The sequence below is a fragment of the Otolemur garnettii genome, unplaced genomic scaffold (genome assembly GCF_000181295.1).
Source record: "Otolemur garnettii isolate 467f Iridium unplaced genomic scaffold, OtoGar3 scaffold00099, whole genome shotgun sequence".
NCBI lineage: Eukaryota > Metazoa > Chordata > Mammalia > Primates > Galagidae > Otolemur > Otolemur garnettii.
In genome coordinates, this window is record NW_003852494.1 from 2263178 (window position 1) to 2289962 (window position 26785).

Here is a 26785-nt window from a genome sequence, read left to right on the forward strand (position 1 = left end):
GGCCTGCCGCGAGCCCCACGCCCGAGCCGGGCCGAGCGAGCGAGCAAGCGCCACGCCGGGCAGCTGGGAGGGCACCATGGGCCGGAGCCCGCGTCCTCCGGGCACCCCAGGCCTCGCCAGCCGGCACCGGGGACCACCGGGAGCCCCTGGCTGCCGCCCCGAGACGGTGGCCGAGCGGGCGGGCGTATAATTCTACCGGAAGGGTTATTCTCTCGCTCCATTCTTATTTTGGGGGGAGCCAGCGAGACAGCTCCTTTTGGGGCGCGCTGGTAAGGTGGGAGGGGGTGGGGGTTGGCCGATTTGATTCTTTCGCGTGTTTGTAGAAGCGGCTGCCGCCGCCGCCGCGGCGGAGACGACAACAACTTGCTCGTTTTCAGGTTGGGTTAACGGCATGGAGAACAGTCACCCCCCCCACCACCACCACCAGCAGCCCCCGCCGCAGCCCGGCCCTTCGGGCGAGAGGAGGAACCACCACTGGAGAAGTTACAAGTTGATGATTGACCCGGCTCTGAAAAAGGGGCATCATAAACTATACCGCTACGATGGGCAGCATTTCAGCTTGGCGGTGAGTAGCCGGCGCGCCTCCCCGCCACCCCCACCCGCCCACCAGCCGTGCCGGGGTAGAGGAGCCGACCGGCCAGGGACCCCGCTCCCGACCACTCAGCCAACTGTCAGCCGGGTCCCCAGTCCTGGAGTTTGACAAGTGTCCGGAGAAGGGGGTCTGCCCCTGCTCCTGGGGACAGCCCTCCTATCCCACCCCCCTTTCTTTTCTCCCCGCAGATGTCCAGCAACCGCCCGGTGGAAATTGTTGAAGATCCCCGGGTCGTTGGGATCTGGACCAAAAACAAGGAGCTGGAGCTGTCGGTGCCCAAATTCAAAGTAGGACCCCTCCCCCCTGCCCCGCGGTCTTGGCCTCCCCCCCCCACCCCGAGTTCGAAAATAACGCCAGTCCTGACCGAGCCCAGCCAGAGTTCCCGCCGTCCGGAGCTGGGGAAGTTTTGGCGGGGAGGGGGATAGTGCTACGGAGAGGGGTGTCCCCTCTCCACTAATGTAAACAAAATAACACTTGGTGAAACTGTAATCAAGGCACTGATACAGTGTCCCGCCCGCTCAGCTGGGGGCTCAGAGTCTCCACCTGGTTCTTGCCCGCCCAGGAACTCGGCCCGGGACCCACCCCTCTTCCCAGCCTAGTGGATTTAGGGGGATGACTTCCTAGCCCAAGGGGTCTCCCCTGACCCAGCGGCAGGAAGAGGAGGCCAGAATGGGGGGTGGGGAAAGAGAAACTGTTTCTTTTTCCCCTTTTCTTCCGAACCCAGAGGACTTCCACGTTCCAAACGATTTAATCCTCCGCTTCCCGGGCCCGCCCGCGTGCATTTTTCTCACCCCATTTTTAAAAAAAATTTTTTACCCTTCATTGTTTTCAACGGACAGGCGAGTGGGGAATACTGTTTTCCCTTCAGTTTCAATGTTCTCCAAATTCCCTTCCCCCTCGGCTCCTGCCAGATCGATGAGTTCTACGTGGGCCCGGTGCCTCCGAAGCAGGTGACATTTGCCAAGCTGAATGATAACATCCGCGAAAACTTCCTGAGGGACATGTGCAAGAAGTATGGGGAGGTGGAGGAGGTGGAGATTTTGTACAACCCTAAGACCAAGAAGCACCTGGGCATTGCCAAGGTGGTCTTTGCCACGGTCAGGGGAGCGAAGGAGGCCGTTCAGCACTTGCATAGCACTTCGGTGATGGGCAACATTATCCACGTGGAGCTGGACACCAAAGGTGAGTGGAGGCTGGGCCATGCGACCCACGGGGGAGGAGCCACAGGGAGATTTGTTAACCTTACCATTTTCTCTTCTAGCGTCCCATCTTGTCCCTCTGGGAGGCCCCCATTTCCTTGGGATCCCCCACAAACTTTTTTCTTACCCCCTCCTGAGGGTAGAGTCACATGGAACTAAATGTGTTGTCTGTTGCTAGGAGACAGGTATAATTTACCAAATGTGCTTGGTCCTTGGCTACCGCACCCCTAGGGACCCTCTGGAGGCTTCCACACTGCTGACACACCTCAGGGCCCCTCTCGGAACCCTGGTGGCCTAGGTTAGATAGTCTTGGTATTGTGTCTGTGTGTGTGAGGGGGAGTTTGTTTATTTGTGGGGAGCTGAATGAGAGCTACGAGGATGTCTTTAAATACATAAAAGAGATGTTTCCTCAACTAAGAAGACTCCTCTAAGGATCCAGGGTATCCACCTCCCGCCCAGCCCCTTCTCCCTGGAAGTGGGAGCCAATCTGGGGCTCAGAGTGTTGTTTCATTGATAATGTTGCTGATAGAGCGGCCAGAGCAGGGCGGGCTGCTCTGGGTGCTTGAGGGTTGACACTGTGTCTTCCCTCCTCTCTCTTAAAGAGACCGCAGCATCTCCCCTGCTCGGGAATCCCGCTGGGTGCTGGCTCTGAGCTGGCCTCAGGGCAAGCCTGCTGGGGAGGCCACACCTCCCACCCTTTGGTTCTGTAGCAGGTCTCCTCCCCATACTGGCAGGAGGGGCTTGTAGGATTCTAGGTATCCTCTAGAGTTTGCCTGTGACCTCTCTAGCGATGTTTCTACCAATTTAAAAGAAGGTGCCTACTGTTCTGAGGACCAGCTAGCCCTGTGGCAGACACTCTTGGGTCCACAGCCTACTGGGGTTTCTTAGGAAACTGTGCCTGAGAAGGCTTAAATGTAGCTTCCAGGGGTCTTGTGAGAACAGGGTTTCGGGACAATCAGTGCCCATCAAACCCACAGGAAAATATAGACTTTTTTTTTTTTTTTTTTGCTTTTAATGATTAGAATGAATTGATTGCATGGTCCTGGGTGAGCACCTGTACCCCACAAAAACTTGCCAAGCCTGTATCTAGTTCTGTATCTCCCCCAGTTTCTCGGTCAGGGGGTACTGGAAGGACCCTTTTGAATTTTCATGCCGCCTTGGGTGACTGGAGCCTGATTTCCTCCTGAGAATTGAACACGAGCCCCCTCCCCCATCACATACCCACATCTTAAGGAGCAGCCATGTCTCACCAAAATTTCATTTCTGCAAAAACCAAAAAACCAAAACTCAAACCCAAAAGCCCTCAGAGACTGCTAGCTAAGTTTGTATTTCAAGAAAGAGACCAGTAAAGTGTAAAATGTAGCTCCAGGAATGGTCTCCTTTGCATATGTAAGCAGCTGCCTCTGAAGTTCTATAAATATGATATCTGGGCCCTGGTCTGTGAGTGCATCTCTCTGCTAGGGGTGGCAGCTCCAGTAAAGGGCTCCAGGCAGTCCCCAGGCAACTTAGGGCCCCCAACCTAGTTAGGAGCTTGATCAAGTAGGAGCATGTGGAGTTCACAGAAATGTGCTACTAGAGTGTATCTTTGCAAACTCTGCTGTACCTTGGCCTGGCACCTCTGTGTCAGTTCCCAAGACTTTCCTGCCTCTTGCTACAAGCCCCTGGCTGTGGAGTTGAAGAGTGAAGAGATGAGGGAGATCTGACTCTTGGAGCACCACAGCCCAGGCAACGGGAAGGGGCTTTGTGTTTGGGGGATTAAATTTTGAATTCCAAGATCAGAAAAATGATCCAGTTTAGCAGTTTTGTCAAGCAGATGGGGATTCTGAACGAGGTCCTAAGGGAGGTGGGAATTCAGGGTCACACAGCATTGCCAGGCCTGGTGTCTTAGGCACAAGAAGCCCATGGAGATGCCAAGCAGGTTGGAATCCCTGTGGGTACTGCCCTGTCTTGGACCCTCACTGATTACCCTTTCCCTGCCCGCCCATAGGGGAAACCCGCATGCGGTTCTATGAACTGTTGGTCACAGGCCGATACACCCCTCAGACTCTCCCAGTAGGCGAGCTGGATGCCATCTCTCCAATTGTGAACGAGACTCTGCAGGTGGGTTTACTGCTGTCACTCTCCCCATCACCAGCTCTCTGATGTGCCCTATTACCACCTCTGAAAAGCCTCACCAACTCTGCTGAGACCCCATCTGGCCCCCCAACCTCTCCATCTCTAGCCTTGGAAACCAAGGCCTGCGGGAGTGAAGTCTGGCCACACCCACAGCAGAGCAGTGTCCCAAAGCCCTTTGTCCCTGAACTTTCTTTGGTGTGGCCCTGCTGGGGGTCGGTCCTATTCCTAGTGGCCTCTAGCCTCCACATACCCCCCTCCCTGTAGCCCTCCAGGCTAAGATTCTCATAGACACTGAGCCTGCTTGCCACATTGATGACAAACATTACTGTGTCTAGAGTCCTTAGTGTCTGGTGTCCTGGACACCCCTCTACCCTTGTTCTTAGAAAACAGTTCAGCCCCCCACCCCCCTTCCAGAGCAAGACTGAATCCTTCCCAGGACACTCACCTGGACAGCTCTTTCACAAGGGAGAGTGTCAGCCCAACTCCTCCACATCTACCAGCCAGGCCACCAGTAGGAATGAGGAATCTGCTTACTTGCTGGTCAGCTGGGTTGTTCACGAGGCAGTTTTCCTATGTCATACTACTTAAATCCCAAAACTGGGAGGCTGGGGAAAACAGAGCTCTTGGCCACCCTCGAACTCCCAAGACCAGAGTTCTTGGTCATATGCTTGCCTGGAAGGTCTTTGATTTCTGACAGCCTGAGGCAAGAAGGAAATCTCAGCCTAAACCAAAATGTCTGGGTCATCTTTGTTCTCTGCCTCTCTCTGCCATCTCAAGATTCCCAGAGGATAAATGGCTATCCTTGTTAAAGTTAGGACCATCCTGACACTTTCCTTAATGTCCTCCACATCCATTCCTCATGTCATAGTTATAGAGCAGTCTGCACTCCTCAGCAGCCAGCATGAGAATGGAAAACAGCCCTGTTCTGTTGTACTCCACCCTCCCACCCCCTCCGTGGTCTCAACATCTTTGTCTTGTCTCTTTCTCCCTGTAGCTGTCAGATGCCCTGAAACGCCTCAAGGATGGTGGTCTGTCTGCAGGCTGTGGCTCTGGCTCCTCCTCTGTCACGCCCAATAGTGGTGGGACACCCTTCTCCCAGGACACTGCTTATTCCAGCTGCCGTCTGGACACACCCAACTCCTATGGACAGGGCACCCCACTCACGCCACGCCTAGGCACCCCCTTCTCACAGGACTCTAGCTACTCCAGCCGCCAGCCCACACCCTCCTACCTCTTCAGCCAGGACCCCACAGCAACTTTCAAGACCCGACGGCATGAAAGCAAGTTCACGGATGCCTACAACCGTCGCCATGAACATCATTATGTCCACAATTCTCCGGCAGTCACTGCAGTGGCTGGGGCCACGGCTGCCTTCCGGGGCTCCACAGACCTCCCCTTTGGGGCAGTCAGCAGCAGTGGGGGCAGCAGTGGCCCTCCCTTCAAAGCCCAACCACAGGATCCGGCCACGTTTGCCCACACTCCACCACCTGTGCAAGCTACCCCCACGCCTGGGTTCAAGTCGGCTTTCTCTCCATATCAGACCCCAGCGCCCCCCTTTGCCCTGCCTCCCGAGGAGCCCACTGCCACAGCCACCTTTGGGACCCGTGACAGTGGGGAGTTCCGGAGGGCACCTGCACCCCCACCCCTGCCGCCTACTGAGCCTCTGGCCAAGGAGAAGCCAGGCACACCACCTGGCCCACCACCCCCTGACACCAACAGCATGGAGCTGGGTGGCCGGCCAACCTTTGGCTGGAGTCCTGAACCCTGTGACAGCCCAGGCACACCCACACTGGAGTCGTCACCTGCAGGGCCAGAGAAGCCCCACGACAGCCTGGACTCTCGCATTGAGATGCTGCTGAAGGAGCAGCGCACCAAGCTGCCCTTCCTACGAGAGCAGGACTCGGACACTGAGCTGCAGATGGAGGGCAGCCCCATCTCCTCCTCTTCCTCCCAGCTTTCCCCACTGGCCCCCTTTGGCACCAACTCCCAGCTGGGTTTCAGAGGCCCCTCACCCCCGTCCTCGCGCCACTCCAGCACTGGCCTGGAGGACATCAGCCCTACACCACTGCCTGACTCCGATGAGGATGATGAGCTTGACCTGGGCCTCGGGCCTCGGCCTCCACCTGAGCCAGGCCCTCCGGACCCTACTGGTTTTCTGGGCCAGACCGCTGAAGTGGCCTTGGACCTATCCGGAGACAGGACCCCAATCTCAGAGAAGATGGATGAGGTACCACCATTTCTGCCCATCTGTCTGGGACTGGTTTTGTCTGTCTTGTGTCCCTCTCTTTCTTTCTCCCTAGAAACATTTAAAATAACTAGCTAAGACACAGAAGCAACAGGGCTTAGGGAAGCCAATATAACAGACTGTACTTAGAGAATAAAAAGAGAATGCAAAAAGCACCAGGGGCTGTGATTGAGCAGCTGCTTTGACTCTGAGCTCCCTAGCAGCCGTGGAGAGGAGAAAAATATGGCCTGGTTTTGGTGCTCTCATTGTTAGGAAAGGAGAGTCAAGATTTTTAAAGTCTTGGGGATAAATTCTGGCTTGAGCTTTTTTTGATAGGAGTTTGCTGAGACCCCAGAGAGTATGGGCTGTGGTGATGGTTCTAAGCCCTCTTCTCTGTTGGGTGACTTGGGAATGAACAGGGCTGGTCCTGATGCTCAGGCAGTTGGGCTGGAGTACTGGGCTGGACAAGGCTAGGTGGGAGTGGTGGAGCATTGTCTCCTAGAGCCTGGTGCCCTCTGAAGAGATGGGAAATCGGGGCAGGTGGGGAGGGCATTGAAATTTCCCTTATCTGGCTGGTTCCAAGGTGAAGGACATAAAGCCTAGCTGGGGTCAAAGAGAAGGCGCTGACACATAGCCAGAAGCTGGCAAAGTTGACCATCCCCTACCCTCTCCTCACTTTATCGGGGTCTCATTGCCCAAATCTGCAGCCTCAAGAAGTCCCACCCAACAGTTAGGGTGTGGGTGCCAAGTGCCAGGTTCCTTCTAGAGGTGGTTAGGACATTTTCATTGGCTGTTCTCTACCCCCTTCCTGGTCCAGGTTCCTGCCTTGACCCTCCTGGAGGCCTCTTTAAAGCCCATGGGCCTGGCGGGCATGAGCATTCCAGGGACTTAGACAGAGCTCTGTGACCCTGTGGGTGGTGTCCCCTCCCTCCTGAGTTCTTTGATTAGGTCGGTTTGCTGCCTGAGGGAGGAACAGAAAGGAACTTGGCCTGGCTTGGAGGGGGCCGCAGGTGGCTGGGGCTCCAGGGGCCTCCAGGCAATTCTAGGGAAGTGGTTTCTGGCCTCAAGGGGTCCAGGCAGGGGGAGTTGACAGGTGTACAGAGGTGGGGGGGTTACCAACCCTGCCACTCTCCCTCCATCCCTGTCTGGGCTGCCTGGGTTTAGAAGGTGTTTTCCCTGGTCACCAGCTGGTCCATGGATGAATAGCTGGAGGCCATGGGCTCCCCCACAGTGGCACGAAAGGGGAGACTGAGGCCCTGAGAGCTAGAGTTGGGATAGCCTAGGGAGCCTTGGAGTATTGATGGCTCTCGGGCGCCACCTGCTGGCATCCTGGAGAGCAGCACGTGGGCTCTTCAAGGTGTGCTGTAGCCGAAGCTGAAGTTGAGGTGGGGGAGCTACACAGCCGGTCACGGGTCGGGGTAGAGGGTGAAGATTCCCTTCTTTACAAAAGCTGGCGGTTAAAAAGCTCTAGGCTTTAAGACTTGAGTCCCACTTCTGTCACTCATATGACCTTGGGGAAGGCACTTTCCCTTTCTCAGTCTCGATTTCGCCATCTGCCTAATGGGCGGTGAGAGCACCTGCCTCACGCAGCCTCAGCTTAAGTGAGACGATCCTCCGGAAGCTCCGGACACAGCCGGCAGTGCCAAGCGCTCAGAGCTCAGCACATTCCTGCTGCTCTGCACCCGGGCTGGGCGGGGGCGGGGCGTCGAGGCTGGAACGGAGTCTGGCCGCCCTGTGATTGGCTGGCGGCCGGCGCTTGGGTTAACCCTCTATGCTCCGTTGTCTTACTCAGTGGCTGCCCTGTTCAATGGCTCTGTCCTGGATGGAGCTCCTAGGGAGTTTTTTCTGAGTGTCTGCCAGATTCTCCTTGTGCCTCCCTCGTGTGTATGGGGACCCTGAGAAGGAGAGTATGTGTGTGTAGAAGTTCCAGTAAAATCTAGAACTTGGCTGCTGTTCCATCTTCCCTCTCCACCCCAATTTCCCTTGGAGGCTTCCCTCACGGGTAGGTCTGCCTTCTGACCTTGCACGCTGCACAGACCCCACCCCCTAAGCCTTCAAGCACAGTCTCTGTCTCTTGCAACTTACATAAGCTGTGTTTCGTCCTCAGAAGGTTCATCCAGGGCAAAGCCTGAGCCACCTTCTGTCTTGTCCTGACACAAAAGCCAGGGGTGATCCATTCCTCCCTGCCTTCCAGTTCTACCTCCACCCCTAGGAGTCCAGTTCCAGAGGTGTACATACAACTCCTCAAAGCCCCATCCCAAAGGGAATGGCCTGTTCCTTTAGAGGCTGTCCTGAGTCCTCTCTTGTTTACCCCAGACCACACCCCTAGATTCCAGCAATAACCCCTCCCCAGGCCCAGGTGCCAGCCCTCTTTCTGATTGGCTGTGCCACCAGGATAGTGGCAGAGGTTCTCTTGAATGTGTCTTCTCACCTGTCAAAAGGTCTCATGTTTATGCAGATAAGAAATGAGACAGCATGTGTCTGTGGCACTTAGCCCCAGACTGGCCCACACCAAGCATGTGGTCACAAGACAAGGTGGAGAGAATAATGAAGGAAAAAGAAAAAAACACACTTCCTATTTATGAGCCCTGAGTGCTGCTAAAGCTCCCCACCCCTGCTCCAATATCACCTCTGCCAGAGTCAGGATAGCAGGCTGACTGAGAACACAGGTAGCGGAGCCACTTACTGGTTTAAATCTGGCTCCATCTCTTACTGGTTTTGTGGCATTGGACAATTGTTTAAGCTATCTGTGTCCTGATTTTCTCATCAGTAAAAATGGAGATAATTATAGGGGCACTCTGAGGATTAACTAAGCTAATAGATGTAGAGTGTCTAGAAAGGCGCCAGCATGGAGGAAGCATCATAGAAGTGTTAACTGCATTATTTTCTCCAAATACAAATTGAAACAAAACCTCCTTCTGTTGGTGTTCCCTGTCCTCTTCCTTACCTTTTTTTTGTCTGGGATGTGCTGTATATTTCCCACCTTTATTCTGATTATGCTTTGCACCCTCCTACTAATTCAGCTCCACAGGCATAAGATTTTTGTCTATCTTTTTCACCTGTTTGTCTCCCCACCTAGAACAGTGCCTCTAGGAGCTACTTGGTCTCCCAGGCTCACCTGACTTCTCTCTCTCCACTATCTTTTTAGGGCCATCAGTCCTCGGGTGAGGACATGGAGATCTCCGATGATGAGATGCCCTCAGCCCCCATCACCAGCGCTGACTGCCCCAAGCCCATGGTGGTGACCCCAGGCTCGGCAGCTGTGGCAGCCCCTTCTGTGCTGGCCCCAACCCTGCCGCTGCCCCCACCACCTGGCTTCCCACCACTACCCCCCCCCACCCCCCACCCCCCCCCACCACTACCCCCACCCCCCCCCCCCACCACCACCCCCACCACCTCCAGCCCACCCCTCTGTGACAGTGCCCCCACCACCCCTGCCGGGACCACCAGGTGTCCCACCTCCACCCATCCTGCCACCGTTACCTCCCTTCCCGCCAGGGCTATTTCCCGTAATGCAGGTAGACATGAGCCATGTGCTGGGTGGCCAGTGGGGCAGCATGCCCATGTCCTTCCAGATGCAAACACAGATGCTGAGCCGTCTGATGACAGGCCAGGGCGCTTGCCCTTACCCACCCTTCATGGCTGCTGCTGCTGCTGCTGCCTCAGCAGGGCTTCAGTTTGTTAACCTGCCACCCTACCGGGGTCCCTTTTCCCTGAATAATAGTGGTCCAGGCCGCGGGCAGCACTGGCCACCCCTGCCCAAGTTTGACCCATCAGTACCACCACCAGGATATATGCCCCGTCAGGAGGACCCACACAAGGCCACAGTGGATGGTGTCCTGCTGGTGGTACTCAAAGAGCTCAAGGCCATCATGAAGCGTGACCTGAACCGCAAGATGGTAGAAGTGGTGGCCTTCCGGGCCTTTGACGAGTGGTGGGACAAGAAGGAGCGGATGGCCAAGGTGGGTGGGTGGGTGCAGGCCACTCCAGGATGGCTGGTGGGGTTGGGGCGGGGCCCCAGCCAGACCCCTCCTCTCTTCCCAGGACATGTCATTGGAAGACCCCTCCATGTAGGAGCTGTAGTGCCTGTGGCCACTTTTAAGGTTCTGCCGACTGTGTTCTCTGATCAGCAGCCACTAGCTGCATGTGGCTCTTTAAATTTTAAAATTTAAAATGGAAAAAATCACAAATTTAGTTCCTCATTGGTATGTGCCACGGTCGAAGTGCTGGTGGTGACCATACAGAATAACACAGCTGCAGAAAGTGTCTGCCATGGCAAGTAGTGCCACACCAAGGGGCTCTTCAAAGTTGGCCTACCTCACTTTCCCTTGTACCTCCTTTAACAGAGTCCTGTCTTGACCACTCTTTTGCTTTTTGATATATTATGGTCTATTTATAACTTACAAATAGTCTGTGAGGTTATAGATGCCTTTTCTTTACAGATGAGAGAAATTTGTCTTGACTATTTTAAACTCCCTCAGTCACTATCCTCTATCCCAGCCCTCTGTGTTCCCCCTCCCTCGGAGGTGACTGTGGTTATCAGTTTTGCTATCCCCTCCCCCGTCAAAGCATGCTTTGGGAAATGATGCCAAGACATAAGAGCTTGCTCTCTGCAGCACAGGTAAGCAACACCTGTCAGAGCCTATTTCTCACCTGTACAAGAGGGCAGTAAAACCAAAATGAACCAAAATCAGTGATGCACAGCTCTATGTGGCTCAGCCTAATCTCATTGACCGTGCCAGATTAGTAATGGTAGTAGCTGACTGCTATTCCATTAATAATGCTAATAAAAAGAGCCACTAGGCCCCAAGTGTTGTGCTCTTAATGGAGCTATTTTTGGTCAATTTTCACAGTGTCCCTTTGAAGGCACAGCATTCCAGAACTGTAAGGTCTGAAGCCTACCGGGTAACAGCATAGCATGGACAGGAGTGCGGACAGTGAACGCATAGTTACCTTAGCAGCTGCTATCACTGAGAGGAAGACAGGTTGCTCAGGGGCAGCTTCCTGAAGGATTAGTGGCAGTGCTATAACTGTGGTCACTTTCCCCCCTTCTCTCCATCCAGGCTTCGCTGACCCCTGTGAAGTCAGGCGAGCACAAGGATGAGGACAGGCCAAAGCCCAAGGACCGAATTGCCTCATGCCTTTTGGAATCATGGGGCAAAGGTGAGGGCCTGGGCTATGAGGGCCTAGGTCTGGGCATTGGGCTGCGTGGGGCCATTCGCCTGCCCTCCTTCAAGGTCAAGAGGAAAGAGCCACCTGACACAGCCTCATCTGGTGACCAGAAGCGGCTGAGGCCTTCAACCTCCGTGGATGAGGAAGATGAAGGTCTGTCTATGCCCTTCCCCCCCTACCTTGGTCTACTCACTGGGTGCGGGTCTCCTTCTGCCCCATCTCCCCAGCCCAGCTTTGCATGCCTCCTTCCTTCACAGAGTCAGAGCGGGAGCGGGACCGGGATGTGGCAGATGCCCCCTGCGAGCTGGCCAAACGGGACCCCAAAGGTGTGGGAGTGCGGCGACGACCAGCACGGCCCCTGGAGCTGGACAGTGGTGGGGAGGAGGACGAAAAAGAATCCTTGTCAGTATCCTCGTCCTCATCAGCGTCTTCCTCATCGGGGTCCTCCACCACCTCACCCTCATCCTCGACCTCTGACAAGGAGGAGGAGCGGGAAAGCACAGAGGAGGAAGAGGAGGAGGAAGCTGAAGAAGAAGAGGAAGAGGAGGAAGACGGCCCCAGGAGCCAAGTCTCCTCCTCCTCAACCTCATCCACATCAGATAAGGTATTCAAAGTGCTGGGGAGGTCTCAGGGTGTGGGTTTGAGTGAGAGGACCACATTGTTAGGCTCACTGTCCTCCCATCGCTGTCACCAGGATGAAGATGATGAGGACAGTGATAACCAGGATGAGTCTGAGAATGATGATGAAGACACAGCCCTGTCAGAAGCGAGTGAAAAGGAAGATGGGGACTCAGATGGAGGTGAGTGGGAGGCTGTGGCAGCCAGACCTGGTTAGGGCTCTGTGTTTACAATAGGGCAAAGCCTGAGCAATTGTCAGAAATACTTTTCAGGATAGCCAGGTGCAGTGGCTTGCATCTGTAATCCTAGCCCTCTGGGAGGCCGAGGCAGGAGGAAGAGTGAGACCCCATCTCTACTAAAAATAGAAGAATTACTCAGGTGTGGTGGTAGCCACCTGTAGTCTCAGCTACTTAGGAGCCTGAAGCAGGAGGATCGCTCAAGCCTAGGAGTGGAGTTTGAGGTTGCTGTGAGCTGTGATGTTACAGCACTCTAGCCCAGGCAATAGAGAGACTCTGTCTCAAAAAAAAAAAAAAAAAAAAAAGGAAGAAAGAAATACTTTTAGGGCAAAATTTTGTGCTTTTTAAGATTTTTTTGTTTTCTTTACTCACTACTATATTAACAAGGATGCTTTCGAGATGTTAACTTGTTAAAACACACACACGAGGCTCGGCTCCTATAGCTCAACTGGCTAAGGCGCCAGCCATATACACCTAAGGTGGCAGGTTCGAATCCCCAGCCTGGACCCGCCAAACAACAATGACAGCTGCAACCAAAAAATAGCCAGGCGTTGTGGCAGGCGCCTGTGGTCCCAGCTACTTGGGAGGCGGAGGCAGGAGACTCGCTTGAGCCCAGGAGTTGGAGGTTGCTGTGAGCTGTAATGCCACGGCACGCTACCCAGGGGGACAGCTTGAGGCTCTGTCTCAAAAAAAACAAAACAAACAAAAAAAAAACACACACACGAAATATTATATAATTCCATTTCTGTGAACTATCTAGAAGGGATACATCCAGAGAAAAAAGAGCTGTAACCCAGGCTAGAGGGCAATAGTCTAGTGATAGCCTACTGTAGCCTTGAACTTCTGGCCTTAGCCCCCCAAGTAGCTCAATTACTAGCATGTCACCATGCCCAGCTAATTTTTTCATTTTTTGTAGAAACAAGTGTCTCTGTGTTGCTCAGGCTAGTGTCAAACTCCTGGCCTTAAGTGATCTTCACACTCTGGCCTCCCAAAGTGCTGGGATTAGAGGCATGAGCCACTGCGCCTGGCCAAGACAGAATGTAGATCAGTGGTTCCTCAGGGCTAAGGGGAGGGTAGGTTAAAAAGGGTTCAATGAAGGACATGTGGTTTCCTTTTGAGCTGATGAAAATATTTTGGAACTAAGTAAAGGTAGTGGTTGTATAACATGATAGATGTTACTAAATGCCACTGGAATTATTTACTTCAAAATGAACAATTAATTTTATGTTATGTGAATTTTACCTCTTCTAAAGAAACAAGGATGACTAGTTAGCATGCTCCCCCTCCCCACACACACACATCTGAAGGCTGTGTTCAGCTGAGGTGCTGCCAGTTCTGGGCCTCTAGTGAGGCTCCTGTAATAATACGGTGCTTCCTCATGTGTCTTGCCACCCAGAGACTGTGAGCATTGCAACCTGCAAGGCTGAAGCTGCATCCTCTAGCGAGAGTTCTGAGTCTTCCGAGTTTGAATCAAGCTCTGAGTCCTCCTCTGAGTCCTCAGAGGATGAAGAGGAGGTGGTGGCAAGGGAGGAGGAGGAGGAAGAGGAGGAAGAGGAGGAGGCTATGGTGATGGCTAATGAGAGTGCAGCTCCTGCAGCCCCTGAGGACTTTGAGGAGGATGGGAAGGAAACATCTCTGGCCCCAGTGGTACCTCCCAGGATGGACTCGCTGGGCATGGAACAGGAGTTGGACATTGAGGCTGAGGCCCCCAAGGAGCTGACCCCCACGCTGGAGGAGCACCCCTTGCCTGTGGATGTTGAAGAGCCTGCAGGCTGCAAGGAGCCCCCTGAGGAGCCAGGCCTGAACCAGGAAGGGGCTGTGATGTTGTCCCCAGAGCCCCCTGCCAGGGAGGTGGAGGCCCGGCCCCCATCACCCTCTGAGCAAGCTCCAGGTAACACCTGCAGCCCCCTGGGAGGGTGAGGGGAAGGAGGCAGGATGTCCTCACCTTCTGAATCAGTCTGGCTCCCTGGGGTTAATTTCCTGAGCTCAGTTTTTTCTGTAAAACCGATCAACGAGAGTGCCTCCCTCTTGGGGTCATTTGCGGGGATAGAGTGATGTGATGTATAGTGTGCTGGCCTTGAGCCTAGCACGTGGTAGGCAAACCCAAAAGGGAACTGTTGCTTTTGTCATTCATCGGTACCAATATTTCCCCCCATGGTTTGGTCGTTAGACCGGTCAGTCCTATGAGATGCTTCCACAAAGGGGGCTTGGTATCCAAGGTGACTTTAGTGATGGGCCGGTGGGGGAGATCTTGGGGCACTGAGCCAGGTGTGAGAGTATGGGCGTTACACAAACCTATGATGATGGAGCTTCACAGGGCATAGAAAGGCTCCAATAGGCTCAGTGCCTGTAGCTTAGCGATTAGGGCACCAGCCATATACACTGAGGCAGGCAGGTTCGAACCCAGCCTGGGCCAGTTAAACAACAATGACAACTGCAACAACACCAAAAATTGCCAGGCATCTGCAGTCCCAGCTACTTGGGAGGCTGATGCAAGGAAATCGCTTAAGCCCAAGAGTTTGAGGTTGCTGTGAGCTGTGACACCACGGCACTCTACCCAGGGCAACATAGTAAGACTCTGTGTCAAAAAAAAAAGAAAGAAGGACTCCAACAATACCATCCAGTAGAACTTTGCGGCATGATGAAAGTGTCTCCTGGCTGTGTTCTGCATGTGACTAAGCTCTTGTAGTGTGTGGCCAGTGACACTGTGGAACCAAATTTGTAATGCTTTTTAATTAATTTTAACTTAAAAAGTCACATGTGATTAGCACCTACCTTGAATAAGCCCTTCAGGAAAAAACAAAACCTGCAGGTCGACACTTGACCACCACTAGTTTTAACTGCAAGAGTCCACTTACATGTGGATTTTTTCCAACCAAATATAGATAAAAAATATTCGTGAGATGTGAAACCCATATAGAGGGCAGCCGCATATATGTGGGTTCTTTAGGGCCAACTAAAGGACTTGAGTGTGTGCAGATTTTCATATCAGCTTTTGAGTATTGACTTAGTATTAGGCCTCTTTTGTGTTCCCAGTATTATTTTAGGCACTAACAATAGAGCAATGGACCAAACGGACAAAATTATCTGCCCTTACAGACTTTATAGTTGAGTCACCCTGTCCTCAGCTATAAAGACAGATGACAACAAATTAGAAACTGCATTCTGTAACAACAAAGGTAAATTCTAGGAGAACAACCTTAAAGCTCTGGCAATGCCTGCAGAAAAGAGACTGGTTGAATTTTATTTCTTTACAGACCATTTCTTTTCTTGAGACATGGGAACTTTGTTCTGAACACAGTGTGAAAGGCTAGCAACCACATCTCTTGCTTTAGTCCAGCATCACTTATGAAGCACCTACTGTATGCCTGACACTGGGTAGGCTGCTGAGCAGTCCTCTAGTGGTTTAGCTGGAGATGGACAGTCCTGTTGGAGACCCAGAGAGTTGTGAGCTAGTCAGGTATCAGAGCATATAACAGGCACCTAGAGATGTTTAAACCAAATAGTAATGGTCTTGTTTTTGCCATTCTTTCTATAGAGGATGACCTGGAACCAGAGCCTGAGCCTCCTACAATGCTCCCGTTGCCACTACAGCCACCATTGCCACCCCCCCGGCCTCCCCGGCCACCTAGCCCACCGCCAGAGCCTGAGATCGTAGAGCCCCCTCACACATCCGTCCCTCTGGAACCTCCTGCTGAGGACCAGCCCCCACGTACTCCAGGCCTCTGTGGCAGCTTGGCCAAGTCCCAGAGCACAGAGACGGTGCCGGCCACGCCAGGTGGAGAGCCCCCACTATCGGGAGGCAGCAGTGGCCTGTCACTGAGCTCCCCACAGGTGCCTGGTAGCCCCTTCTCCTACCCTGCCCAGTCCCCTGGCTTCAGCAGCGGGGGCCTCCCACGGACACCTGGCCGGGACTTCAGCTTCACACCCACCTTCCCTGAGTCCGGCGGGCCCCTGCTGCTGCCTGTCTGCCCTCTCCCCGCTGGCCGGCGTGATGAGCGTGCGGGGCCCCTGGCCTCCCCGGTGCTCCTGGAAACGGGCCTGCCTCTCTCTCTCCCTCTCCCTCTGCCTCTGCCCCTGGCATTACCAGTGCCCGTCCTTCGGGCTCAGACTCGGGCCCCTACCCAGCTGCCACCCCTGCTGCCTGCCACCCTGGCCCCTTGCCCGCCCACCATGAAGAGGAAGCCGGGCCGGCCCCGGCGCTCCCCGCCCTCTGTGCTCTCCTTGGACGGGCCCTTGGTCCGGCCACCAGCAGGAGCTGCCCTTGGAAGGGACCTCCTGCTCCTGCCAGGCCAACCACAGGCCCCCGTCTTCCCCGGTACCCATGATCCACGGACAGTGACCCTGGACTTTCGGAACGCAGGAATTCCAGCACCCCCACCACCCCTTCCCCCCCAGCCACCCCCACCCCCACCTCCACCACCTGTGGAGCCCGCCAAACTGCCCTTCAAGGAGCTAGACAACCAGTGGCCCTCTGAGGCCATCCCACCAGGCCCCCGTGGGCGTGAGGAGATCACAGAGGAATACATGGAGCTGACCAAGGTGCGAGGGCCCTGGCGCCGGCCACCTAAAAAGCGCCATGAGGACTTGGTAGCAGCTTCAGCCTCCCCAGAGCTCTCACCCCCGCAGCCCTTCTTCCGACCCCGCTCAGAGTTTGAGGAGATGACCATCTTGTATGACATCTGGAATGGTGGCATTGATGAGGAGGATATTCGCTTTCTGTGTGTCACCTATGAGCGGCTACTGCAACAGGACAATGGCATGGACTGGCTCAATGACACACTCTGGGTCTATCATCCTTATATCCTGCTGGACATGGTGGGGGTCACATCTCTCTGGGCCCCATCTTTTCTGTGTATAGAGGTCCACAGTATTTCAGAAGGTGAAAGCACATGTCACTGTCACCTAGTACTTTTTGTGTGCCGGCACCATGCTAGGCTCTATAATGAGTCATCTCTGGCACTTTTCAATACTTCTATGTGCCAGGCCCATCTCACCCCCCAGAGTTAGCAGGTCTTGGCCAAACATAACAGCAGGATTGTATGACTTAACAGTAACAGAGACTGACTGAGGGTTCAGTTATCCTGAAGTCTTCATCACTTAATTTAATTCTTCCAACAGCCTAGTTAGGGTTAGGTTACAATAATTCTTATTTTATATGTGAAGACATTGAGGTTCTTAGAGGATAAATGACCTGCCCAAAGCCAAATGGCTACAAAGTAGCAGAGCTAAGATTCAAATCCAGGCACATCTGGCTCTAGAATCTGGACCCTTGACCATGCTGTCCTGATGATTGGTTACCATAACCCTATGAGGTTGAAGCTGTCATCATCCCTCAGGTATCAGAGTTAATTTACTGAGCCCTCTTCTGTCAGCAACTCTGCTAAGGACCCTAAGTATATTTAATCAATCATAGAGGCATCATTGTTGACCCAATTTACAGATGGGAAGCTGAGGCAGAAAGTGATTGAGAAACAAGGCCAGGCAGCTGGGTACTGCCTCCACATTTTGGGCTATGTGGAGGTTTGACAGAGATGAACTGAGAATAGGGAGGCTAGGCCTAGCAGGACAGGACTCCTGAGGGACCAGGAGGGGCTCTAAGAGAACATCTGTATGGCCCTTAACTCACACCCACCTACCAGCCTCTCTTCAGCTAAGAAAAAGAAGCGGGATGATGGCATCCGTGAGCATGTGACAGGTTGTGCGCGCAGCGAGGGCTTCTACACCATTGACAAGAAGGACAAGCTTAGATACCTCAACAGCAGCCGCGCCAGCACTGATGAGCCTCCTGCAGACACCCAGGTACTGCCATTGGAGGCCCAGACCCACCAGAGCCTCTGGGCTGGGTAGCGGGAGAGGATTACGCCTGGAGGCTAGGACACCCAACAGTGTGAGGGGCTGTGGAACTCGAGGGGGTGACAGAAGGTTACCCACCTGGATTTCCAGATTTGGGCGGTTAGCTGAGAGGTGGGCAGGGCCTTGGGGCCAAGAAAGTACTGGTCTTTGTCCTGTTGGCACCAGAGCACCTCCAAGGGGTTTTAATCGAGGATTAATAGTACATGGTATATAGCAGGTACTATATTTCCAGAAGATTCGGGGAATATTTTTTGAGTACCTGCTATATACCACATACTACTCTGGGCTACAGCAGTGAATAAAGCAGAATCCTTTTCCCCATAGGATTTCTATTTTAGTGGAGGTAGGAAAGAGGGAAGAGAACTGTAGGCATGTGATTCCAGGCTGAGAAAGCAGAAGAGGAGGTTAGGTGTCGGCAAGTTGAGGTCAGAGGTGGTCGTGTTTGAGCTAGACCTGAATAAAGCAAGGGAATGAGCTGCATGGATAGCAGGGAGAAACCACAGAGAAGTAGAAAAGGACTTCAATTAAAAGTTAAAACAGGAGAAGGATTGATCAAATCCAATAGATCACACACACACAGAGAATGGCATGTGCAAAGTCCCTGAGGCAGAGAGGACCTCAGCAGTGTGAAAGGAAAGGAAAAGGCCAGTTGTGGCCAGAGAGACAGAGGACAGGTCATCCAGGTCCTAAGGGCTGTGGTGATGAGGTTAGACCTATGTTCTGTGCATGGTGGCAAGCTGAGGCAGGGTTTTATGACAAAGTGACAAGAGTGACATGGATTAGTCTGTGGATTTTTAAAGCTCATACCAGCTGCTACGTAGAGCTGACTTTAGTGTCCAGGCCAGACATGAGGGTAGTTGGACTCGGGTGGGCTGTGAAGGTACATTCAAAAGAATATTAGGAAGTTGAATGGAAGGACTGGGGCCAGATTGGATACAAGAGACAAGGGAATTAGCAGGACAGCCCAGACACAGATCTGGATTGTGGGGACTGGGTATCTGGATGTCAAGCCCTGAGATGGGAAGGCAGATGGTGCCTTCACTGTGGAACAGCTCAAGTTAGGGTGTTTCTGGAACATCCAGGTAGAGAAAGTCTGGCAGGCAGTTAGACAAATGGGTACAGTAGATCTTGGGAGGGGGATTTCTAATCCAGGGACCTGAAATTTGGCATCATCACAATGGTGATGAAGGCCCTGGTGGGACAAACTCCCCACAAGGGAGCTCATGGTGGGCAGAGGCCTGGGAAGCTCCAGGGGTTAATGGGTGGTGCTGAGGGTGTTAAGTGAGGGTGTAGGAAGGATATGTTCTTTCAGATGCTTGGGGGATGTCAAGAGGGGCCTTGGTGAGAACCATGGGGTGGGCAGTCAGAACAGACACCTGCCATCCTTTAAAATGTTCAGCCAATATAAAGAAAAGATAGGAAAAGTCAGGGAAGCTGGTGTCATAGTCACTTTAAAGATGGGAAGAACTTGAGCGTGTTTAGCTATAGATGGGAAAGAGAAGACAGGGGAGCAGTGTCAATTAGGGACAGGTAGGTACAGAGAAGCCCATAGTGAAAAACCTAGGAATCCGTTGGGGATGACTGAGACCCAGAGCATAGGGTGGAGTTGCCAAGGGTGATGGGGCCCCAGGCTCTACTGAACCATGCACCCCATCCTCGGTTGTCCTTGCAGGGCATGAGCATCCCGGCCCAGCCCCATGCCTCCACTCGGGCTGGCTCAGAGCGGCGTTCAGAGCAGCGCCGCTTGCTGTCCTCCTTCACTGGCAGCTGTGACAGTGACCTGCTCAAGTTCAACCAGCTCAAGGTGAGGCCAGTCCCCACCCTGGAGCAGTGGGGGTGGCATTGGGACCTGAGACTGGGGCTCACCCCTCCTTTCCTTTCTACCTCTAGTTCCGGAAGAAAAAGCTCAAATTCTGCAAGAGCCACATTCACGACTGGGGCCTGTTTGCCATGGAGCCCATTGCAGCCGATGAGATGGTCATCGAATATGTGGGCCAGAACATCCGCCAGGTAGGAGCTGTCTAGAGGGATAGGCCCTGTGGTTGGGCTTTGGGCAGGCCAGCCCCAGACTGATACCCTTTTGTGGCCAGGTGATTGCGGACATGCGGGAGAAACGTTATGAGGATGAGGGCATCGGTAGCAGCTACATGTTCCGGGTGGACCATGACACCATCATTGACGCCACCAAGTGCGGCAACTTCGCTCGCTTCATTAACCACAGCTGCAATGTGAGTGCCCAGTAAGGGCTGTCCCTGCCCTACCTCTGTGCCAGGACTTAAACACCCCTGGTATGGGAATCAGCTTGGGTCAGCCAATGGTTACAGGGAGTGAGGGTAGGGAACATGGTGCCTCATCCGAGGAACCCTTTTTGGGGGCCAGGCACAGTGGCTCTTGCCTGTAATCCTAGCACTCTGGGAAGCCAAGGCCTGTGGATTGCCTGAGCTCAGGAGTTCGATGAGACCAGCCTAAGCAAGAGCAAGACCATCTCTAAAAATAGACTCGTGTTGTGGTGGGTACCTGTAGTCCCAGCTACTTGGGAGGCTGAGGCAGGAAGATTGCTTAAGCCCAAGAGTTTGAGGTTGCTGTGAACTATGACACCAATGCACTCTGTTGAGGGCAACAAAGTGAGACACTTGTCTCAAAAAAAAAAAAAAAAAAAGGCTCAGCACCCTTAGCTCACTGGTTAGGGTGCAGGCCACGTACACTGAAGTAGGTGGGTTCAAACCCAGGGCTGCTAAACAACAATGACAACTGCAACAAAAAAATAGCTGGGCATTGTGGCGGGCACCCATAGTCCCAGCTACATGGAAGGCTGAGGCAAGGGAATCTCTAAAGCCCAAGAGTTGAAGGTTATTTTGAGCTGGATACCATGGCACTTGACTGATGGCAACATAATGAGACTCTATCTCAAAAAAAAAAGAAAAAAAAAAGAAAGAAACTTTTCTTCTCTCAGCCTCAGTTTTTTCATTTATAAAATGGGCACTATGAGGCTTTCTCTTTTTTTCTTTTTTTGAGATAGAGTTTCACTCGGTCATCCTAAGTAGAGTGCTCTGGTGTCATCATAGCTCACAGCAACCTCAAACTCTTGGGCTCAGGTGAACCTCTTATCTCAGCCTCCCAAGTAGCTGAGACTACAGGCATGTGCCAGGACACCTGGCTAGTTTTTCTATTTTTAGTAGAGATGGGGTCTCACTCTTGATAAGGCTGATCTTGAACTCCTAAGATCAAGTGATCCACCTGCCTTGGCCTCCAGAATGGCATTATGAGGCTTTTGTTACCATGTAAAGGACTAATGGTACTCAGAAGTGGTTGGTTTAATTAATTGATAATTATGCAGTTCTTCTCTGTGCTGGGCATTTTTGTGTGCTTCCATTGGTCAGGCTCAGCCCTCCTAGGGCAAAGCTGTTCTGCAGAACCTTTTGTAGTGGGGGAAGTGCTCTACATCTGTGCTACCCAGTGACATAGATTAGCCTTACATGGTACTGAGCACTTGAAATATGGCCACTGCAACTTAGGAACTGAGTTTTCAATTGTGTTTAGTTTTAATTAATTTAAACATAAATAGATGATTCTGGCTAGTGACAACTGAGTGCCAAAAGGCAAGGGCAGGAAGCTTGAAGAAGGAGTCAGGGTGGATCCCCCTAACTTTGGGTTCAAGTCTTGGCATCACTACTTAACATGTTACTATAGCCACCTCAGTTTGCTCATCTGTAAAACAGGGACAGTAACAGTCCTTCCATGTAGGTGATTGGGAGGACCAAACAGGTTATTACTCGTGGGCCTTCTGGTGTACTGACAAAGCAAGTCTTGGACATGTGCTAGCTGGCGTGATTGTGACTTGTCTGGCCTGAAGGGGCCTGGTTGAGACTTTTTGTGACTATCCTGTGATATCTGAGGGATAAGAGGGAATGACCAGGTGAAATGAGCAGGGCAAGTGCAAAGGGCATGTTAAAGGCAGTGGAGACTGGCTCAGCACCCCAGCTCAGTGATTAAGGGTGCCGGCCACATGCACCAGGGCTGGTGGATTTGAACCCGGCCCTGGCCTGCTAAGCAACAACAACAATAACAGAAAACAGCCAGGCATTGTGGTAGGCGTCTGTAGTCCCAGCTACTTGGGAGGCTGAGGCAAGAGAATCGTTTAAGTCCAAGAGTTAGAGGTTGCTGTGAGCTATGACACTACAGCACTCTACCGAGGATGACATCGTGTAAGACTTTGTCTCAAAAAAAAAGGCAGTGGGGAGCAAACCTGGTTGAGAGACAGCAAGAGGGCATGGGTGAGAGTATAGGATAGGCAGGGTCAAGGGGTGATCAAGTCACTCAGCCTTGTTAGTTGAGGAACCAAGTTTCTCTAAAAGTTGAGGCAGGGCTCGGCACCTGTGGCTCAAGCCGCTAAGGCACCAGCCACATACACCTGAGCTGGCGGGTTCAAATCCAGCCCAGGCCTGCCAAACAACAATGACAGCTGCAACCAAAAAAAAAAAAAAAAAAAAAAAAATAGCGGGGCATTTTGGCAGGCACCTGTAGTCTCAGCTACTTGGGAGGTGGAGGCAGGAGAATCGCTTAAGCCCAGGAGTTGAAGGTTGCTGTAAAGCTGTGATGCCATAGTACTTTACCCAGGGCAACACTTGAGGCTCTGTCTCAAAAAAATAAAAATAAAATAAAAAGTAAAGGTTGAGGCAGGTTACTGGGAGGTGTGGAGCCATGGGGTGACCGGATCTGTTGTCCCTTTGGAAGGGTTTCCGTGGCTGCAAAATCAGGGGTCAGCAATGATGGAGGGCTGAGCACGGCTGGTGGCAGCTGAGGAAGGTAGAGGGCAGTGGGCAGAATCAAGAGGTCGTTAGGAGGTAGAGCCTTCCACATGTGGTGCACCAGATCAGGCACTGGTAAAGGCAATCACTGGGAGACGGGGTTGGGGACCTGGTACACAGTGTGGCCACTGCCCAGAGCAGAAGGAGATGTGAATTTAGGCTCAAAGATGTCTTCTGGAGCTGCCTCTGGCAGATAGCAGGTAAGACTTAGAGGTTTGGAGCAGGGGCCCGCAAAACTTTTCTGTAAAGGGCCAGGTAGTAAATATTTTTGGCTTTGTGGCCCAGATGATCTCTGTAGCAACTCTGTAATGTAGCCACCACCACCACTGTAACAAAATCAGCCACAGATGATATGCAAATGCATGGATGAGTGGGTGTGGCTGTGTGCCAATGAAACTATTTGCAAAAATAGGCAGCTGGGGGCCCACATTTGCTGATGCCTTGTCTAGAACTCAGAAGTGAGGCCTTGGCCAGGAATGTAAATTTGGGAGTCACTTGCACTATGAACGAAAATGGAAGCCCTGGAAAATGTTTATTGTCATCATTATTTAGTATCAGAGGCAAGGGGTCCTTGTCACCCAGGTTGGGGGGGCCCAAGGCCTAGAGTGGTGACCAGTAGGCAGGAGTTACATGGTACTAAGTCAGGTCTGGAGGACAGGCATGGTTGGGTTTGAGGGGGCTGTAGTGGTGGAACCTAGGTGGGCCTGGGTGGGTCAGGGGCTCACCTTCTCCTTCTACCTGCCTGCAGCCTAACTGCTATGCCAAGGTGATCACGGTGGAGTCACAGAAGAAGATTGTCATCTACTCGAAGCAGCACATCAATGTGAACGAGGAGATCACCTATGACTACAAGTTCCCCATTGAAGACGTCAAGATCCCCTGCCTCTGTGGCTCAGAGAACTGCCGGGGGACCCTCAACTAGGCCCCGATGCCAAAATCAATGGACGTCAGCTGCCGCCCGGGGCCCGGCCCCACCTCCCACCCCCATTTCAGGTGCTGTCCTCTGCCCAGCGGCCATGTCAGGGCCTGGCGCCCCCCAACACTACCCCCAGGACCCCCGCGGCTCCAACTCCCAGCGGGAAAGGGCTTCTCTGTCATTCAGCTCATGTCTCTTTCATTTTTTAAAAAGTGCTCCTTTCAGGATTTTTGTTTAACTCCAACGTTAAACTTCTCTCTGCCTCTCTGGCTCTCTCCTCCTGTCTCCATCTCTCTCTGCCTCTCTTCCTATCTCTTTTTTCATCTTTCTCTGTCTTTTTCTCTTTCCTCAGCCTCTTCCCGTAAATGCTGCTACATTGTTTTGTCCTCTCTTTATTTTCTTCCTCATCATAAAAAGACATTTTAACTGTTGAAATGTGAAGGCAAAGTCAGAAAGGGGACCCCGCTGGGGGCTGCAGAGGCCTCGGTGTGACTGTTCATTTTGGCCCATGTTCTTGGAACCTGCCCGGTTCAGGCACTGGGCCAGGTGCTGCAGAGAGGAGTGGAGGTGCTGGGCCACTGGCCTTGACCTTGGAACACTACATACCTGAAGGCCCCCCTCTCTGTCCGTGGATGCAGTGAGGAGACCCTACACCGCCCCATACCTGCCTCACAGCCTCTCCCTTCCCCAGCAGCCTGGGGGCACCATTTATCTGGGCAGATCCTGGTGGAGCCAATCTGGGCCCAAGCAGGAATTTCCAATCTGGGCCATCCCTGCCACCCCATACCCCTCCACCCCCCAAACCTTGGGTTCAATGTTTACTTTTTCATTCGGATGCCAGCAATGAGGGAGCCTCCCAGAGGCCCCAGTGTGGGAAGGGGACGCTGGGAAAGGTCACCCCTTTCTCTTCTGCCCTTGCCTTTACCGTGGGCACAAAGGAGGCTCCCAGGGCAGGCGGGTCCCCCAGTCCCACCATTACGGGTTGTCTGACTATCTGCATATGGCATTTGTTTGTTTATAAGTTTCACCCGCTCACCCCCAGCTCACAGCCCATCTCCTCCTGCCAGCAGCCCCTCACTGCAAGAAGACCAGAGCATATTTATTTTCAGAGTGAGCAGGATATTTCTCCCAGAGAAAGGAAAATCTTGGAAAAGATTTTAAAAATCAAATTGAAGTCTCGGACAGTTATTTTTTTTTTTCTTTTAACCCTTTTAGCAACTTCCCATTATCCGCTTCAGGGTTTATTTCCATGGATTTTTTTTCCTTGTGTGTGTGTGTAAAATCAAAGGGGGAAAACAGGTTTTTGAAGTTAAGAACCAACTTCTGTATATAGGCTGCCATAAAGGACTTTTTCTTGGGAACATTGTTTCTTGTAGAAACACGTGGGAAGACTTTTTTGCTCATTTCTTTGTACTTAAAAAAAAAAAAAAGACACAAAAGCACGTCCCCCTGAACCCTAGGAAGCAGAGCAGGCGTGTAAATAATTTCTGGAAAGTGACTGTTGTGACCAGGAGTCCTCACCAAGATGAGAGTGCTCCAGGCAGACGCAGGCGGCTGGAGCCTCTGGTATCTCAGCTTGTGTCAAGCTTGTTATCATGTAAATTCTGTACAAAGAATTGTTATTTTTCTCTTTTTTTGTCGTTGGTGGTTTTGTTGTGTTTTGTTTGTTTTCTTTTTTTAATTTCTTCACTCTAGGCCCTCTCTATTAAAGACTGTGCCCACTGATTTCAAGATTAACGAAATCGGTGGCATTAAGACATAGAGGGGGTACCTGGGCACAGCAGCGACCTTCTCTTCTGTTTGCAGTTTTCTGCCTAATTGTGCAACTGAGGAAATATTTATTTTTCATATGAGGAAACATGTAGTTTGTAGGGATGGCTGATTTAAGTTACTCGTGCAGCCCCCAAGGGGCTGTCTTTATCTGATCCCTCATCCCCCCATAAAAGTGGGGGGATGTGAGGAAAGCAGGGGAGCGGCCCAGGCTTATATCTCCCCTGGCCTCACCTTGCCCACCCCCAGTGCCCAGTTTTGACCTTGGCCAGCCTTTACCAAGGGTGAAGGACTGGACCTGCCCATTCCCTGGGACCCTCCCACCCTACCCCCAAATGGTTTGCATTAATCCAGAAATGTGTTGGCTCATTTTTCTTTCACCTCCTTCATTTTCATTGAACAGATCTCTGCTTTTGAAGAGTCTGGGATCTCTGCTACTTGTTTTTTTCCTTTTCTTTCCCGCCCCCCCCCAAAGAAGAAAACCAATAAATTTTAGGGATGTTTGTGCATATAGACTCTGTCATCTGTATGTAACTTGTTTTGAAGAGAAGTGTTTCTGTTGCGAGTGTGTCTTGCTGTAAATATTTGTTCATATTTTTGTGAATTCAATACTATGTACCATTGTATTATAGTAACTTTTATAAAGCAAACCATAAATATACTGACTTTTCTTACAGATACGCCGTCTCTCTTACTCTTCTCTCTCCCTCTTATTCTTTCTGTTGGGAGCACAGCCTGTTCACATGGAAGGTGGGCTGGTCAAGCTCAGGGGTAGCAAGTGTATGGGGTGAAGTAGTCCACTCAGAACATCAGTTCTGGGTTTTAGAGGGTTCTTTTTTTAAAAGACAGAGTCTCTGCCATCTGGAGACTGTACTGGAGTACAATGGCACAATCTTAGCTCATAGTAACCCTGAACTCCATCAATTCTTTCTCTTTGAAACAGTCTCACTGTCACCTGGGCTAGAGTGCAGCGTGGTATCATAGATCACAGTAACCTCAAACTTCTAGGCTCAAGCAATCCTTCTGCCTCAGCCTCCTGAGTAGCTGAGACTACAAGCACACACCACCACACACTGGCTAATTTTTCTGTTTTTTGTAAAGATAGTGTCTCACTATGTCGCTCAGGCTGATCTCGAACTCCTGTCCACAAGCAGTCTCCCTGCCTCAAGTTCCTAGGGTAATTCTTCTTAAACTCTGACCCTATAGGTAGATTCTATGAACTGGGCTAAAATTCTAGTCAGACTAGATCTTCCACAGTTTGCTTTCTTTTTACATTTTT

At 52.2% G+C, this 26785-nt stretch overlaps 1 protein-coding gene across 1 annotated transcript; it reads left to right on the forward strand.

Annotated features, from left to right (window-relative positions):
- The first annotated feature begins 225 nt into the window (after positions 1 to 225).
- SETD1B (SET domain containing 1B) lies at positions 226 to 24037 on the forward strand. The gene is given in 18 exon segments (XM_012809063.2): positions 226 to 269; positions 378 to 565; positions 781 to 879; positions 1504 to 1774; positions 3779 to 3891; positions 4901 to 6133; positions 9279 to 9497; positions 9499 to 10092; positions 11194 to 11455; positions 11560 to 11906; positions 11997 to 12102; positions 13553 to 14047; positions 15695 to 16957; positions 17792 to 17958; positions 19685 to 19816; positions 19903 to 20022; positions 20103 to 20240; positions 23569 to 24037. Coding segments are annotated over 17 exon segments (5907 nt in total). The 5' UTR covers positions 226 to 269; positions 378 to 391; the 3' UTR covers positions 23743 to 24037.
- Positions 24038 to 26785: the final 2748 nt, after the last annotated feature.